The sequence below is a fragment of the Schistocerca cancellata genome, chromosome 2 (assembly GCF_023864275.1).
Source record: "Schistocerca cancellata isolate TAMUIC-IGC-003103 chromosome 2, iqSchCanc2.1, whole genome shotgun sequence".
In the NCBI taxonomy this organism is placed as follows: Eukaryota; Metazoa; Arthropoda; class Insecta; order Orthoptera; family Acrididae; genus Schistocerca; species Schistocerca cancellata.
Genome location: NC_064627.1, coordinates 102005085 through 102023353, shown reverse-complemented (window position 1 = coordinate 102023353; position 18269 = coordinate 102005085). Strand labels below are relative to the sequence as shown.

At 37.5% G+C, this 18269-nt stretch overlaps 1 protein-coding gene across 1 annotated transcript in view; it reads right to left on the bottom strand.

Annotated features, from left to right (window-relative positions):
- Window positions 1-18269, bottom strand: part of LOC126161364 (dynein axonemal heavy chain 7) — a 1035864-nt gene that overhangs the window by 371738 nt on the left and 645857 nt on the right. Inside the window, exons 39-40 of the mRNA XM_049917134.1 lie at window positions 13933-14162; window positions 4663-4843 (exon numbers count right to left, since the gene is read on the bottom strand). Coding sequence (XP_049773091.1) covers window positions 4663-4843; window positions 13933-14162 — 411 coding nt within the window. The remainder of the gene's footprint in view (window positions 1-4662; window positions 4844-13932; window positions 14163-18269) is intronic.

The window sequence follows — 18269 nt, the reverse complement described above, 5'->3', positions numbered from 1 at the left end:
AGGTGTTGGTCTATGAGAGCAGACATTCTCTCAGTGGGGGTACAGTAAACAGCCACAATGGGGCATCCTTGGTGGTTGGGTTTATGGACTTTAGGAAGAATGTAGAAGATAGGAGGCCAGGGAATGGTAGGGGTGAAGAGAGAGATGGACTCCAGGGAGAGATTCTGGAATGGGTCTAAGGGTTTGAGAAGACTGGAGATCCTGCTGGATTTCTGGAACTGGACCACTGTCACAGGGTTTGAATGTGGATCGATCTCACAGCCAGCAAAGTCGTTCTGCCACGTAATTCTTGCAGTTCAAAACAACAGTGGTAAAGCCTTTGTCAGGAAGTAGAATTATAAGCTTGAGGTTAGTATGTTGAAGGATTTGGGTGATTCAAGGTTTCAGGTTAAGAAATTCTGCAAAGTTAACAGGGGGTAATTTGGAGTAGTGGGGATGGATCAGTGTTGGATGGAAGAGTGAAGTGAGTCAGGCGGGGTTCAACATTGGTCTTTGGTTGGATCTGATGGGTAGGGTTGGTGGCGAGAATGATTTTCCATTGTAAGGACTGGCAGAAGGAGAGAAGGTCTTTAACAAGTTCTGCATTGAATTTGGGAGTATGGAAAAATGTGAGGCCTTTAGAAAGGACTGATATTTCTATGGGGCTAAGGCTTTTGGAGGAAGGGTTCATGACTGTGTTTTTGATCTATTTAGGTTCTGGATTCCATATGGCAGTGGGAAAGAGTTTTTGAGGGTGGAGTAAATGTAGTAGGTCTGCAAGGCAGGATTTGTCAGCTATGAGGGGATGTGGGGAAGATTTGGAGGTTGTTGTAGAGTTGGTGGGCAGTGGTAGTCCAAGTTGAGAGTAGGAAGTGAACAGGGTGGAGAGTTTTTTGAGGTGTCATAGTGCATGTTGCTCTATGTCCTGGAGGATAAGTGTGTCAGTTTGTGATACAGGATCCATGAATGTGGGAATGCATAGCAGGAGAATTTTACAGATGGAGAGGAGGTATTTCAAGGAGAATACAGCCTGATTGACACAGTTTTGCAGGACTATGTTGGTGAAGAATAAGGACTGGCAGAATCTGAACAGATGGAGATTATTGTGGAGGTCACAGTGTGTAATGGATCTGGGAGATGTAATTTTTTTACCGTATTTGTCAATACCGAATTGTAAATGTTTTCTTATATTTTTGTCAGGATTTATTATAATTTGCCTTATTATATGTTAATTTACTTATAATTTTGAGAGTGAAAGCATATTGCTTACTATTAGTAAATGTATCGAAGAATAGCAAGGAGACTGATTACAAGTGGAAGATTGTGTGTGGTGTAAAACATCTTTGACGCTGGAGTCGTCTTTGACTATAGTCAGTCGGCAGCTAACTCTTGGTGTGTGTTGACGGAAGAACAATGTGAAGGTCGCCGTCATAAATAATTTTGAATTATGTTACTATTATTTTTGTATTAACTAAAAAGAAGAAACTACATTTGAAGAAACTGTATTTGAAACACCAAAAATGAGAGAAACACGTTGAACCACGTCTTTTCTGCAGCCGACAACGATGCATTGTGGAATCATACTTAGACAACTGAAGCCAAGACTAATATCGCCTAGCAAACGTCTAACGGAAAAGGTACTGTCACGAAATATGGCAAATTTAAGTAAATAAAAAATAGTGAGCATATTTTCAACTTGTGTCTTAGCCGGGATACCATATTTCAATTGTGGACTGTAGCCGGGATGCCATATTTCAAGTGGAAGGAGGCTTTCAAGCCCCCCCCCCCCCCCCAACTCTCTGCCTAACATCACAACTGCACCATTGGCCAACCTCGTACCTGTATGCTCCCACAGGCACTATCCTATGCCAACTTATTCATGGGCCATCTAGAGAAATCTGTTCTAACCATCCAGTATCCCAAATACCATGGGCGCTGATGACCACGCTGTTTAGCGCCCGTAAACTTCAAACACACACACACACACACCAAATACCTCACCTGGTTCACATTCACTAATGAAATCTTTGTGTCCTGGATTGAAAGTGAGGACACCCTATCTACATTCCTCTACAACCTGAACACCTTCTCCTCCATTCACTTCACTTGGTCCCCCTCAACCCAATATGTCATTTTCCTTGATGTTGACTTCTGTCTCAAAAATGGCTACATCAGTGTATGTGTCCATAACAAAACTAACAACCACCAGCAATTCATCCACTTAAGACAGTTGCCACCCATTCCATACCAAGCAGACCATTCCATACAGGCTAGCCACCTATGGCCATTGCATCTGTAATGATTAGCAGTCCCTCTTCAAATATACCAAGGGTCTCACTGAGGCCTTCATGGACAAAAGTTACCTTTCCAACCTTGTAGAGAAACAGATCTCCCATGTCTTGTCTCTCCACTCACCTACCATCTCCCAAATTCCCAGTGTCTGGCCCCAAAGTAGTGCTCCCTTCGTGAGTCAGTACAACTCAGTACTACACATGACTGGAGCAACTGAATCACATTCTCCACCTGGGTTTTGACTAACTCTTATCATGCTCTGAAATGAGGAATGTGCTTCCCACAATTCTTCCCATCCCTCCCACTGTGGTATTCCACAGTTCATCAGCCCTACACAATATCTTTGTCCATCCCTAGTCCACCCCTGCCTCCAACCCCTTGCCCCTTGCCTCATAGCCCATAGCCCTATAATAGACCTAAATGGAAGACCTGTCCCATACATCCTCCCACCACCTTCTCCAAACTGGTATCAAGCATCACCTATCCTACCAAAGGCAGCACACAGCAGTCTTGTGATCTACAAACTAAGCTAGAATTGCTGTGCTGCATTCTGCATAGGACTGACAACCAACAAGCTGTCTGTCCGCATGAGTGGTGACTGAAAAACTGTGGCTAACAGACATATGGACCACCTAGTTGCTAAGCATGCTCTCCAACACAATGTGTTTCACTTCAGTGAGTGCTTCACAGCCTATGGCATTTGGACCAGCTTTTCTGAACTACACTGGTGGGAGCCCTCACTGCAGTGTAGCCCACAGTCCCATTACCTCCCTGGCCTTCACCTTCTCTAGTCCCTGTCTTCCACCCACTTATACCTTTCTCTGCTTCCTCTCCAGTATTACACAATCTTCTATTTCACAAATGCACCCACTAGTCTCTCTCTCAAACTCAATATCTCTCTCTATCTCTCTCCCTTTTTTCCTCCTCTAACACTCTTCTTCCCTGCTACACCATCCCCTTCCCCCTCCCCAAATGTCCCAATTGCACCTAGTGGCTTACCCTATCCCTATCACGATTCTGCTTGCTCCCACAAGCAACACTACACCCTTCCCTACCCCTAACCTGTTATCCCTTATCCCTCCCCTTCCTAACCCCAGCCTGCTCCTTAACCCTACCACCCATACTGACTCACCCATCAGACTCAGTTGCTTGCAGTCGGACCTCGGAAGTCAGAGACAGTGGTTATGTGTGTGTCAGCTGTTCTTGCATGAATGTGTGTGTTTTTTCTGCATTATAACAAGGTATTTGGGCCAGAAGGTCACACATTTAGCTGTCTTTTTGTCATGCCTGTCTGCAACTCAACATCTCCTCTATGTGGTGATTACCAATCTATTCTTTTCATAATATTGGCATTATTCCATCATGGATTTTCCATTGTTTAACAATCTACATCATTATTCTTCATGTTTACATATATATTTCTCAGCTTAGGCACACAAACACATTTCTCCCAATGAGAAACCAATTTGTTGATACTGTCATCGTAGAATGTTTTATTATTTTGTTGAGAAAGCAACAACCTCACCTCTGCTTGCACCACTTCACCACTATAAAAGAGACGTCATCGTGTTTTGGAAACAGGTGAAAATTGGAGGGGGGCGGGGTCATGTCGGGACTGCATGTCTCAGCATTCACATGTGATCTGGCATTGTCATGCTGAAGAATAGGATGCTCCATGAGTGGATAAACTCTTAAAATTCTAAACTTGATTATAGCATACTAATTCTAATGCCCCGACATAGTCACATTACACATCACCATGTTACACACTACAATTCGGAGCCCTCTAGTGGCAGAGCCCTGCAAATATGTACACATTAGCAATAAAGATACAGAATGTTAATAACATTTGTTTTATTTTAAAAGTTTTAAGAGATATCACACAAACAATTCAGAAGCATTACTTTTGAGCACACCCTTGTATAAACTGGAGAGAACAGAGGTACTTAAAAAATAGGTTACTAGAAAAAAAAATACAAACCCTGTGTCTGATTGTAAAATAATGATTAATGAGGAAATGTTGAGAAAATTTCAGAAGTAATGGCAAAGGAAGATTAATCTTATTTGGACAACTCTACCAATTGAATGAGTACAGGCTAATGAAGCAAATACTTCCATATTTCTGGAAAAAGAAGTCCACAGTGTGATGAATTACAGAAAAAGGAAAAGAAGAATAGAAAGTTCCTCTTTGTAAAAATATTAAATAACAGAAAGAAACCTTTTTTTAAGAATAAAATACTAAATTAGAAGCCTTTCAAGATAGAAGAAATAAGAAATTTAGGACAACATATACAGTATGGGAAGAAGATCAAGTAGTGTAATATGTAGGAAATAGTTGGTGTTTCCTTCTGAAACATTTCTTTTTGTATACCACAAGTTATTTATGCATACCTCAGCTACATCAGCAGACTCCTTTTGTACAGTCTGCATCATAGCTTCCACTTGCTCAGCAGCAGCAACAAGCTTTGGTTTCAGAGCCGTAAGTTCTTCTTGCATCACTGATACCTGTTCAGCAGCATGATCTAGCTTCTCTATTCCAGCTTCATATCGATGCTTTCCTTTCAGAACTTCTCTACAGAGAAATAAACACAGTGATAGAAGCACTGACTTAAAATTGAAATAAATACACATTCAGAATATAGCTGTAAAAATACATTTTTGTGTGTGCATATGCCTGAATACTAAAGAACTTCCAGTTATTACATTAAATGAGGCTGAACCAATACATATTCAAAAATAGTGTTTTATTCTAAAGTAACAACAAGGAATGGAAGTACAAAGAGATCAACCACTGTTTATACATATCATATGTTCAGATTGTAATGATATAAAAAATATATGTAATTTTAAATAAACTTCTTGAATTGGTTTTTGGTTAAGTATAGTAAGATAGCCAAGCAAATTCTTAATGAAATTATAGCTGCACACAGAAATAATTCATAGAATACCAGTCTATTATCTTCAAGAACTGTTTAGTATCCCTATAGCCATCCAAACAAATGTCACATATGTTAGCTTTACACTCTGGTTAGAGTACATAATCGTGCATAAAGAAAAGCACATGAAAAAAGTGCCTCATTGTAAAAATATACTCAAACTAAAGAGCAAAGGACATGCATATTACTCAGAAGCCACATTTGCAATGGAGCAAACAGTCCCTTTGGACTAGGGTGAGATGGGGAAGGAAATTGGCTATGCCCTTCCAAAGGAACCATCTCGGCATTTGCATGAAGTGATTTAGGGAAATCATGGAAAACATAAATCACAATAGCCGGATGAGGGTTTGAACTGTCATCCTCCTGAATGCGAGTCCAGTGTGCTAACCACTGTGCCACTTGGTTAAAATTATTTCATAAATTTAAAATGCAGATACAGATCTCAAAAAATTCCAAAAACATTTATAAAATTACGAATGTTTATTGTTGCCAGCTAACAAGAATAAGTTCCTCAATGAGAAAATGAATGTGCTCGAGGTTGGAAATCGAAAATATGTAGCCAACACAAACACAGTGAGAGAATAAAGCTCTTCCAATATGTTGTTTTAACAGAATTTAGTTATAATATTATCCTTAGCTAGGACTTCTTGCAGGCATCACAAGCAGCCATAGATTGTGGAGCTCCAGATTTATGAGGCTTTTCCAGCAATCACAAATAATAGAGATTGATCTAGGCAGTTGTTTATTGTCGAAGAAGTTGTTATCTTGCCATCATCAATGACACAAGTTCCAGGTGTCAGTCTAGATACACAGTTAAATTGTACAGCTTTTGTCAATCGCAAAAAGCAACTCAGGCTTACAAAATAAATGTGTGTTTCAGAAATGATTATAACTACTGCATGTGGTCAAGGATAACCAGGATCAATAACTGTGATGAGCGGTCACTCCTCATCCCTAAAGGTATATGCACAATAACAGCTAAACAAGTACAGGATGGGCAGCTCAGCATGCTCCACTGCTACTACAGAAAATTCAAGGCAAGGAGCTAGTAATCAAACTGCCAATGGGATATGGCCTGACCAAGGAACAAAGTCAGCAGGTGATGGCTATTTACAAATGCTTTCAAATCCACAGTGATGTAAAGACAGACCATGCAGCCTATAGTATAAAAAAATATAACACTGATGATCTTCCACCAATTACCCAGCACTCAAGTAGTGTGACACTGGCTGAATGACGAATAATTTTGGAGTAAGTGGAAAAGATGCTGCAGGATGATATCAATGAACCTTCAGAGACTCCTTGGTCCTCTTCTGTCATCCTTGTCAGGAAGAAAGATGGCAAATTGCGTTTCTGCATTGACTTCTGATGACTGAACAAAATGATAATGAATCATGTCTACCTGTTGTCATGCTTTGAGAACATCCAAGGCTGATCAAAAGGAACAAAGTTTTTTTCTGCAATGGACCTGCAGGCTGGCTACAGGCAAACTGATGTTGACGGGCTGTCTGGAAAGACTGCCTTCATAACTGCTGATGACTTCTACGAGTTTACTGTTACATCATTTGGACTGTGTAAAGGTCCAGCCACCTTCGAATATATGAAAGTCAATCTGCTTCAACACCTTAAATGGACCATGTGTCTTTCCTACCTGGATGACATTATCATTTTTTGAAGACATCTGAAGAACATCTTATGCATCTGACAACTGTGCTGAAATGTGTTCAGACTACAGGCCTCCACCTCAATTTGAAAATGTGCTTCTTCACCCCTCCTGAAATAAAAATCTTTGGGCACCTAGTGAATGGTGATGGGTTTCATCCTGATCCAGGCAAAATAAAAGCGGTCAAACATTACGTAACTCCTTGTCATATTCATGATATGGGAAGTTTTCTAAGAAAGTGTTCATACCGATGGTAATTCATAAAGAACTTTTGTGCCAAGTCACCTCTCTTGCAAGAAGTATTGCAGGGAGATAAGTCTGCAGCTCATGGTCACGCGGTAGCGTTCTCGCTTCCCAAGCACAGGGTCTGGGGTTCAATTCCCTGCAGGGTCAGGGATTTTCACCTCCCAGGAGATAACTGGGTGTTGTTGTCATCCTCATCATCATCATCATTCATAATCATTATGGTCGGAGGAAGGCAGTGGCAAACCACCTCCACTAGGACCTCGCCTACCACGGCGGTGCGGGTCTCCCGCATTATCCCCTATGCTCTGTCGAGGAGTATGGGACCTCATCATCATCATCAACCTTTCTTTTCCCTTAACAAGGCACTCACAGTTTCTGAAGTCCTAGAATTGTATGACGAGAATTCCAAGATAGAACTTCGCAAAGACATTAGTGGTTTTGGAAGAGGCATAGTTTTAGTGTCAATTCAGCACGGTGATGAGAAGGTGAAACCTTATGCTTGCAGAGTTTCTTCGAGTGTGAGGTGATCTACTTCAATACAGTGAAAGAGCACCTTGCAGTTATTTTGGTTGTCACCAAGTTCCTACCATAAATTTGGCAAAACCATTCACCACTGTGACAGACAACCATTCTCTATGAAGGCCAACTAGCCTCAAGGAGTATAGGATCAACTGGAAAAATGGGTAGAGTCTTCGAGACTATGTCACAGTAGTGAACAAAAAGGAAACCAAATACAAGGATGCTCACTGCCTTTCTTGGAATCATTTGGTGCAACACAGCAATATGAATGAATTCCCAGTCATCACTGCATTAAGTGACAATGCTGTTTAAAACAGTCAAGATCTACCACTGCTGAAAATCATACAAGCCTTGAAGAAGGAGAAACCAAATAAAGAAGTATTTCAATAAATAAATGGAGCACTGTATAAGAGTAAGTATGATCCAATGAGATGTAGACGGCTGCTTGTCATTCCTGCTCATCTACAGCCAGTTATACTGAACTCTTTCCACAATGCTCCAAAATCTGGTCACCTGAGATTCATGAAGACTCTAGACAGAATCAGATGCAGGTATCACTGAATAGGTGTCTACCAATCTGTTAAGATACTAAGTGACCCATAACAAGAAATGCAGTCAGACACGTGTATCACTGACCAGGTATATACTGATCTGTTAGGAACTATGTGAGCCATTCTAAGAAATGCCAGTGATGGAAGCACATGCACAGTTACTTCTTGGGCACACTGCTGCAACACCATTCCACTAGATTAGAACTGACTTCTTGGGAGATTCCAGAAGTGACATTTCCTAGTTTTCTTGGATATTATGGTGGGATTTTTTCTGTGTTTAACCCTCGAGTTGGTACATCTCTATGTAAAGTGTGCCAATTACAAAAGCATTGTCTTGTACCATTTCACTGTCATTTTATAATAGCAAGGCTGTACCTATTCCTTCATTACTGTTTCTGATAACTCAGTGATAAGCTGTATTGCAACAAGTCCAAATGAGCAGCAGTAACATAAAATAAATAGTGAGCTATGCAAGAAAAATTTTACGATCTGTATAAGAAAAGACCCAGATTTTAAGCTAGCAGCACAAACCCACAATGAAGTAGTTACCTACAAGATAATTAGTAATCAAATATGCAGCTGGCAGTAATCTGATACAGCTGCACTGTTTAATGCTTTGAGTGGGACAGTATTGTGGAGTAACACTTGTACTTGGCAACTGACTGATATAATGAAAGTTTATTTTATTATTGTTTAAGTAAACAGTGATTTAGCTCATGTAATGTAAGTTTATTTTACTCTTGTTTAATTAAAGTAAAATTAAACTGAGAGTTTGCTCATACATGTTTATCTTGGTAATATAATGGCAGCTACTCTTTAGATGTGTAGAAAGTATGCCACGTCCCCACTTGGATTATGAAATTGGTACACCTGACTGAGAATTAAAATCCTTAAGCAATGAGAATTACACTGTTCTATGTGAAGGTAGCTATTTCAACACTTTTAGGCCATGAAGCAGTTCTTGTAGACGATCAAGAAGTTAATTATTTTCCTCCATCTTTACAAAAGGAAATCTTCAATAAATACTATGTATTTACGATTTATGATCAGTACTTGTGAATGAAGTGTGATAATAGTGTCAATGAGAATATATAGTGATCAGTGGCATTATAAAAAGACATTTATTACCTGAACTGAACACTGATCAATGGCACATTGTTTAAAAATCCTAATGAATTTACATAGAATGTTTGTTCACCAAAAATGGCCTACCTTATTAAACAGACATGTTTCTTGTATATGTTGCAAATTTTTTATTAGTGTATTTAAAATAATCATAATTAATTATGAGTTTGGCATATGTCTGCTTTTTCTTAACAAAGTTTACGTTAATTGTTTCCTTGTCTGAACTATGACTTTTCAGGATTTTTATGGTAGTCTTTCATCCTTTATTGTATTTACAATTTATTTTCCATGTTTTTTCTGTATTAAGTTGTTTTCTCATTAATGTACCTTCAGCTCAATTTGAACATCTTCATCCTTTACTAAATATTTTATTGTGCAGCTTTTTACTCTCCACAAGAATCTCATTTCTGCTGCTTATATTTATTTATTTATTTATTTATTTATTTATTTCTTACACCATGGATCCAACTGTGACAATTTCACATGGATGTAGTGTGTGTCAATTTTTACATTGTCAATGACAAGTACTTGTACACTATGTTTACAGGTAAAGAATATAAAGTTACTTAACCACTACAATGATCCATAACACAATATAATGGAATGAGAATCCTTAGACCTACAGATTACAGGTATAAAACAAAGTGAATTAAACCTGAAAAGGTCATACAACCCAGACTGTTAAATATAAGCAGTTAACACTAAAAGAGTTACATATGTGACAAGAATGTTCAGCTTAATGTTCAATTTATATGATAATACATCTTATTTTAAGGCCGTTTCTCACTGTGTTTCATAAACTCTTCCAAACTGTAAAATGACATGGCTAAAAGAAATTGCCTCAGAAGCTCTTTAAATGTAGATTTGTTGGCAATTTCACATTTGATTTCTGGAGGAAGAGCACTAAATATCTTTATACCAGAGGACTGTACACCCTTCTGCACAATCTTCAAATTTTTACCTTCAGTGTGGAAATCATGTTTCCTCCTTGTGTTGTACTGATGGTATTCACTGTTACATTTGTATAAATCAGTGTTTTTACTTATGAAACACATAAGTGAGTATATATATTGAGAAGTAGTTGTAAGAATTCCCAGATTCCGGAATAGGCTTCTGCAGCTGCATCTAGGATCTACACCAGACATCACTCTTACAACACGCTTCTGAGCAATGAATATTTTCTTTGCAAGAGGTTGATTTCCCCAGAAAATAATTCCATATGCCATCAAAGAATGGAAGTAACCATAGTATGCAGCTTTTTTAATGCTTAAGTTTGCACTGACAGAGATGATTCGCATTGCAAAAACTGAAGAGCTGAGTCTCTTGTAAAGATCTAAAATGTGATGGGACCAGTTTACTCTACAGTCAATCTTCACGCCTAGAAACTTTGTTACTTCCACTCTTTCTATGACCTGTGTGGCATATTTAACAGTCATTTCTTCCTCAGTTTTGGCAGTTGGGGTGAACTGAATATAATTAGTCTTACTCAGGTTAAGTGAAAGACCATTTGCAGTAAACCATTTCATTAAATCTATAAGAATAGTATTAACAGACTCTTGAACATTTTCACATTTAAGACCATTAACCATTATGTTAGTATCATCTGCAAAGATGGTAAAATTGCACTGAATCATTGAAGAATAAGGTAAATCATTTATAAATAACAGGAACAGTAAAGGACCAAGAATAGAGCCCTGTGGAACTCCACAATTTATGTCTCTCCATTCAGATGAAATCATTCCACCACACAAATTGTCTGACTTATCTAAGACTACTTTCTGTTTCCTCTCTGTCAGGTATGACTGAAGCCAGTTATTTGCTACACCACTTATTCCTAGATGGTCTGCCTTCAGTAACAGTATTTGGTGGTTCACAGTGTCAAAGGCTTTACATAAATCACAAAATAACCCTGTTGTCACCATTTTCTCATTTAGAGATTCCAAAACCTTATCTATAAAAGCATATATTGCTTGTTCAGTTGACAGACATTTCCGGAAACCAAACTGATGTTTGCTGAGAATATTGAATTTATGTAGGTGTTCTAAAATTCTAGAATACATGAGCTTTTCTAGTAACTTTGAAAACACAGTCAGGAGAGATATTGGTCTGAAATTTTTAACATCAGTTTTCTCCCCTTTCTTAAAGAGAGGCTTCACGATAGCATACTTTAGTCTATCAGGAACAATTCCTTGCTGCAAAGAGGCATTGAAAATATGACACAGTATATTGCTTACAGAAGTACAACACTGCTTTAACAGTTTGCTAGAAATATTGTCTACTCCACAGGAGTTCTTGGTTTTCATGGAGGCAATTGTTCTTTCAATTTCTGATACTGTAACGGGTCTAATATGCATTTGGATGATTTTGTTAGGGAAAGCATTTCGCAAAAAGGTCAGGGCATCATTCACAGAACCCTTGCAGCCTATTTGCTCAGACACTGACAGGAAGTGTTTATTAAAGATTTCAGCTATGATCTCAGGATTTTGCACAAGATTCCCTTCATGTTTGATTATGAAGTTTTCTACAGCTCTTTTTTTATTGTTCCCTGTCTCCTTGTTAACTATTTGCCAGACAGTCTTCATTTTATTATTGGAGTTATCAATTTCTTTTACATAATACAGTGCTTTTGATGTCTGAATAACTTTCTTTAGGATTTTACAATACATGTTATAATGGCTGATTAATTCTCTGTCCCTTGGCCCTCTGGTTGCAACATAAAGTTCTCTCTTATATTTACATGACACTCGAATACCCTTTGTGATCCATGGCTTCTTTAAGGACGAGGAAATATTGTTCCTAACAAACTTTTTAGGAAAAGCTTCTTCAGAGTGGGATAGGAATTCATTTATGAATATGTTGAACTTTGTATCAACATCATCTACTCTGCGAACTGAATTCCAATCTTCATGCTGCAGCTTATGGTTAAAAAATTCCAGGGTCTCTTTGTTCATAAGTCTGATTGCCTTCCAGGATGGGACTGCTTTCTTGACAGGTCTGTAGTCATGTAGAGTGAGGAGCTGTCCATCATGGTCTGATATGCCATTTACTATTGCAGTGACAGTGAAGTTCTGGTATAAATTTACATCTAAAAATATATTGTCTATCAGAGATTGACAGTCAGGTGTGATCCTAGTAGGAAAGTCAACCACTGATGTAAGATTGTAGGAACTCAGCAAATTCTGGAGCTCTACTTTGTTGTTGCATTCCATTGCGAAGTTGACATTAAAGTCCCCAAGTAAGATAATGTCATTATTTTTAGAAAATAAGGTTGATAGTAACAATTCTAACTGAACCATAAAGACTGTGAAATTGGTTCCTGGTGCCCTGTACACTGCAACTACTATTAATTTGGAACTGTTTAATGACACTTCTATTGCACACACTTCAAACTGTTGGTCACTGCAATATTTCCTTACATCTACAGATCTAAAAGTTAAATTATTCTTAATGAAAATTACTACTCCACCTTTTCTCATGCTATCTCTACAGTAGTAGGTGGCAAGGCTATAACTGTCTATATGTAACATTTCAATTCCTTCTGTAATATGGTGTTCTGAGAAACATAAGATCTGAGCATTGTTCATAAAGTTTTTGTTATTTATGTTAACTTCTAATTGATCTAGTTTGCTTCTTATTCCCCTTATGTTTTGATGAAAAATGGAGAAGTTGTTTGGATTATTACTTATTTTGGTGGTTTCTTCTTTCTCGTGCCTCTGTCATCTTTCTTTTTATTCATCCAACCATCACTTTCACACAGCAGTAATGGTACTGCTAAAGTTGAATAAAAATTAATTATTTTTATCTTTTTTGATTTTTTTAGTTGAGTGATGTTGTTTATTGGTGGAAATTTCAGATTTAAAATAATGCAGATCAAATAAGACACAGAATTAGGACCAGTAGTATTGAAAATGTAGATCTATTTCATTACAGGTAACATGTAAGAGAGGTGAATGAAAATGTATTCAACATTTGCAGGAATACTTTTTAATATATAAAAGTAGATGGCTTATATGATTTTTAATGGGTATGGGTAGCAGTTATGGCTAAAAAAACTCATCTTGCTTTAAAATATTCAGCTTTCCCACTGTTCCATCCCATCATAAACCACTCACTCACCTGTGTGGCTGCTTTTCTTCAGCAATGTCCCTGACTTATTTTAGAAATCATCTATTGTGAAAAGTGAGGATTGTAGTTATTCTATACATGATCATAGCATGGCCATACAAAATCATCGAGAATAAATATGAGATTGGTTTTTCTGCACTTTTGGTGTAACCATATGCCATATAATGCAAACACACTCCCTTTTATAAAATTCTTGGACAAAAGCTGAGACACTTCATACATTATTTCCTGTTTTTAATGCATATCAACAACAACAACAATCAATTACTGATAATATAATGTAAACATTAAATCCTTTTGTGTGGTGAGTAAATTTTTTTATCTATGTTTTTATTAGTTCTCCAGTACTTTCACAATGCTGTGTATTTTCCTCCATGCTTAACTTTCACACATTACATTAAAATTTATATTTTAACATATTATATTTACATCTCTGCAAACACATATTGAATAGAAAACCTTATACATGTACAGGTTACAGAGATAGGATACTTACTCTCGCTTTTTTGATAATAGCTCCTTGAAAGTATTAATCATTTCAAGATATGAAGTAGGTGTAACATAACTGTGCCTCCGCAGGCGCAAGAAGAACTCAGTTGACAGATCCTGAGTAGATGTATGGAATTCTTGACACATATCAATACATGCTTTTCTCTCTTCATCACCTAACTGAACCTCAGACAGGAAACGGGTTGCAACAGCAAGCAAAGCATCCTCAGGCCATGACTGTAAGAAAATGGATGGTTAGCATGAAGGCTTGAAGATAAACAATGTTATTAGAAATAATAATTAATCCTATGGCAAAACTAGAGGTGAAGAAGTAATGAATTAGAACGTTACACGAGATGAAGTTTTACTGCACGCCATTTCAAGCAAACTTGTAACTATATTCAGTGGTATATGGATACTGTGTGCAAAATTTGTTCTGTATAGAGTTTGTACTAAAGAAGTAATACACTAAAACGTCATACCCAATGCTGCCATTTTATGACATGAACAGAGGAAATGCAGTAAGTGAAAAGCTTTCCTCCTTTCACCATTCTGCAGCAGTTGTTAGTGAGAAAAACTTTCAAAAAACTTCGAAATTATATATAAAGTCTGTTGGAAGTGTTAACTGCCCCCATTTTCAAACAATGGATGAATAAAAACCGGCCATTTCCACACCTTCAGTTACGTTACCTTGAGACAAACACATAGTTTCTAACTGCAATAATTGTCTTACTTTGTTTATCTTTGACTTGCAATTACACCACTTAATGAGCAGATTATGACAACATCTTAAATTTTTAGTTTCAATCAACAATTATGCAAAATATCATAAATCAAATTTTTGCTGGCCCTGGCAGCTGTCGAATAGGCAATCTTCAAATGGCCCAGGGCACTGTAACCTGGACCCCGGAAAAGTCATTTAATAATATAGATGTTAGAAGAAGTAAATAATGAAATTAAAGAATTACAAATATGATAACGAAGAAATAAAAAGTAATATAAAAATCATAACAAGGAAATAAAAAATGAAATGAAAACTCTGTCTTGTCAGATAAGAAATTTAGAAACATCTCTAACTCAAGGTCAACACAGACTAAAAATCAGTCTCCCAAAGACAATTTTAATAACAATGTGAACCAATGGAAAGAATTTGTTAAGAGATGAGGAAATTATATTTCTATATTATTTTACAACTTCACTGTTATGTGTGTTCTATCCACAATGTCTTAAACTATCTGCATCAATCTTAATTTAAAAAGAGAGAAAGAGAGACTTCAGGGGTGGGTAGGGGTGGAGTTGTTAGTTTCAAAGGCAAAATGCAGTCTGCATAGAATTCTGTGACACCCAACTGTGAACAAAGACTGTTGTTATTGTGTTCTTCAGTCTGTGCAAGCCTCTTCATTTCTGAGTAACTAATGCAGCCTACACCCTTCTGGATCTGCTTACTGTGTTCATCTCTTGGTCCCCATCTACGATTTTTACCCCCACACTTCCCTCCAGTACTAAATTTGTGATCACCCAATGTCTCAGAATGTGTTCTACCAACTGATCCCTTCTTGTAATCAGGTTGTCCCACAATTTTCTTTTCTCCTCAATTCTGCTCAGCACCTCCTCATTAGTTACATGACATGTCCATTTAATTTTCAGCATTCTTCTGTAGTACCACATTTCAAAAGCTACTGTTCTCTGCTTGTCTTAACTGTTTATCATCCATATTTCACTTCCATACATGGCTACATTGCATGCAAATACTTTCAGAAAGGACTTCCTGACACTTAAATTACCAGTCTATATGTCATACCCCTCAGCCATCATCAGTTATTTTGCTACCCAAATAGCAAAACCCATCTACTACTTTCAGTGTCTCATTTCCTAGTCTAATTCCTGCAGCATCTTTTCATTTAATTTGACTACTTTCCATTATCCTCATTTTGCTTTTGTTGATGTTCATCTTCTATCCTCCTTTCAAGGCAGTGTCCATTCCATTCAACTGCTCTTCTAAGTCCTTCGCTATCTCTGACATAATTACAATGTCATCGGAGTTTAACTCTCACTCCAAATTTAAATTTAGTTTTCTTTACTGCTTGTTCAATATACATAATTTATTGAATAACATCGGGGATAGGCTACAACCCTGTCTTACTGCCTTCTCAGCCATTGCTTCCCTTTCATGCCCTTTGATTCTACATAGCTGCCATCTGGTTTATGTACAAGTTATAAATAGCCTTTCACTCCCTATATTTTTTCCTTGCCACCCTCAGAATTTCACAGAGAGTATTCCAGTCAACATTATCAAAAGCAGTCTACAAATGCTATAAATGTAGGTTTGCCTTTCCTTAACGTATCTTCTATGAGAAGTTGTAGAGACAGTATTGCCTTGTGTGTTCCTACATTTCTCCAGAATCCAAACTGATCTTTCCTGAAGTTGGCTTTTACCAGTGTTTCCATTCTTCTGTAAATGATGTGTGTTAGTGTTTTGCAACCATGACTCATTAACTGGATAGTCCAGTAATTTTCACACCTGTAACAGGCTTTCTTTGGAAGTGGAATTATTATATTCTTTCTGAAGTGTGAGGGTATTTCGCCTGCCCATACACCTTGCTGACCATATGATTTCTGTCGTGGCTGGCTCTCCCAAGGCTATCATTAGTTGTAATGTAATGTTGCTTACTCCTGGAGTATTGTTTCAACTTATGTGTTTTATGCTTTGTCAAATTCTTGGAGCAGTACCTTATCTTCTGTCTCATCTTCATGTACATCCTCTTCCATTTCTACGATATTGCTCTCAAGTACATCTCCATTGTTCAAACCCTCTAAATACTCCTTCCACCTTTCAGCTTCCCCTACTTTGCTCAGGACTGGGTTTCCACCTGACCTCTTGATATTCATGCAAGTGGTTCTATTTCTCCAATGGTCTCCTTAATTTTCCTGCAGGTGGTACCTATGTTCCCCCTGGTAATATAAGCTTCTAAATCCTTACATTTGCCCTCTAGCCATTCCTGCATAACTATTTTGCACTTCCTGTCAATCTCATTTTTTAGACATTTGTATTCTCCTTCTCCTGTTTCATTTACTGCATTTTTATATTTTCTACCTCCATCAATTAAATTCAATATATCTTGCATTACCCACAGATTTCTGCTAGCCCTCATCTTTCTACCTACTTGATCCTCTGCTGCCTTCACTATTTCCTCTCTCAAAGCTACCCATTCTTTTTCTATTGTATTCCTTTCCCCTGTTCTTGTCAATCATTCCCTAATGTTCCCTTTGAAAGTCTCTACAACCTCTGGTTATTTCAGTTTATTCAGGTCCCATCTCCTTAAATTCCTACCATTTTGCAATTTCTTTGGTTTTAATCTACAGTTGATAACTAATAAAGTGCAGTCAGAGTCCATATCTGCCTCTAGAAATGTCTTACAATTTAAAACCTTGTTTCAAAATTTCTATATTACCATTATATAATCAATCTGAAAGCTCTCAGTGTCTCCAGCTCTCTTCCATGTATACTACCTTCCTTCATGATCGTTAAACCAAGTGTTAGTTTTGATTAATTATGCTCTGAGCAAAATTCTACCAGGAGGCTTCCTCTTTCATTCCTTTCCTCAAGTCCATATTCACCTACTGTTTTTCCTTCTCTTTCTTTCCCACTATCAAATTCCAGCCCCCCATGACAATGTATTAAATTTTCATCTCCCTTAACTATCAGAATAATTTCTTTTATCTCATCAAACATTTCCTCTATCTCTTCATTATATGTGGACCTAGTTGGCATTTAAACTTGTACTACCATGGTGGGTGTGGGCTTCATGTCTATCTTGGCTACACTAATGCATTCACTATGGTGTTCATTCTAGTGTATCTATGTTCCTATTTCCTTATTCATTATTAAACCTACTCCTGAATTATCTCTGTTTTATTTTGCATTTATAACCCTGTATTCTCCCAACCAGACATCCTGTGACTCCTGCCACCAAACTTCACTAACTCCCACTATATCTAAATTTAACCTATCAATTTCCTTTTTTAAATTTTCTAACCTACGTGCCCAATATAAGGAATCTAATGTTCCACACTCCAATCCACAGAATGCCAATAGAATCAAGAGCACAAAGACTGTCATATTAAATATGTGAAAGAGTATTGGGAGCTTCAGTGGCAGAACCTACTTTGAAAACCAATATAACTCCAAAAGTAAATCACCTATCAGAATTATTTTTTTAAGGTCATTGACTGGTTGTTAGTTTTGTACTTTTATAAAACTTTTACAGGTTAATTGACCAAGGAGAAATACTGTACTGACTGATACATAATCCGAAAATACAAGGAACACCACAACTGTGAAAT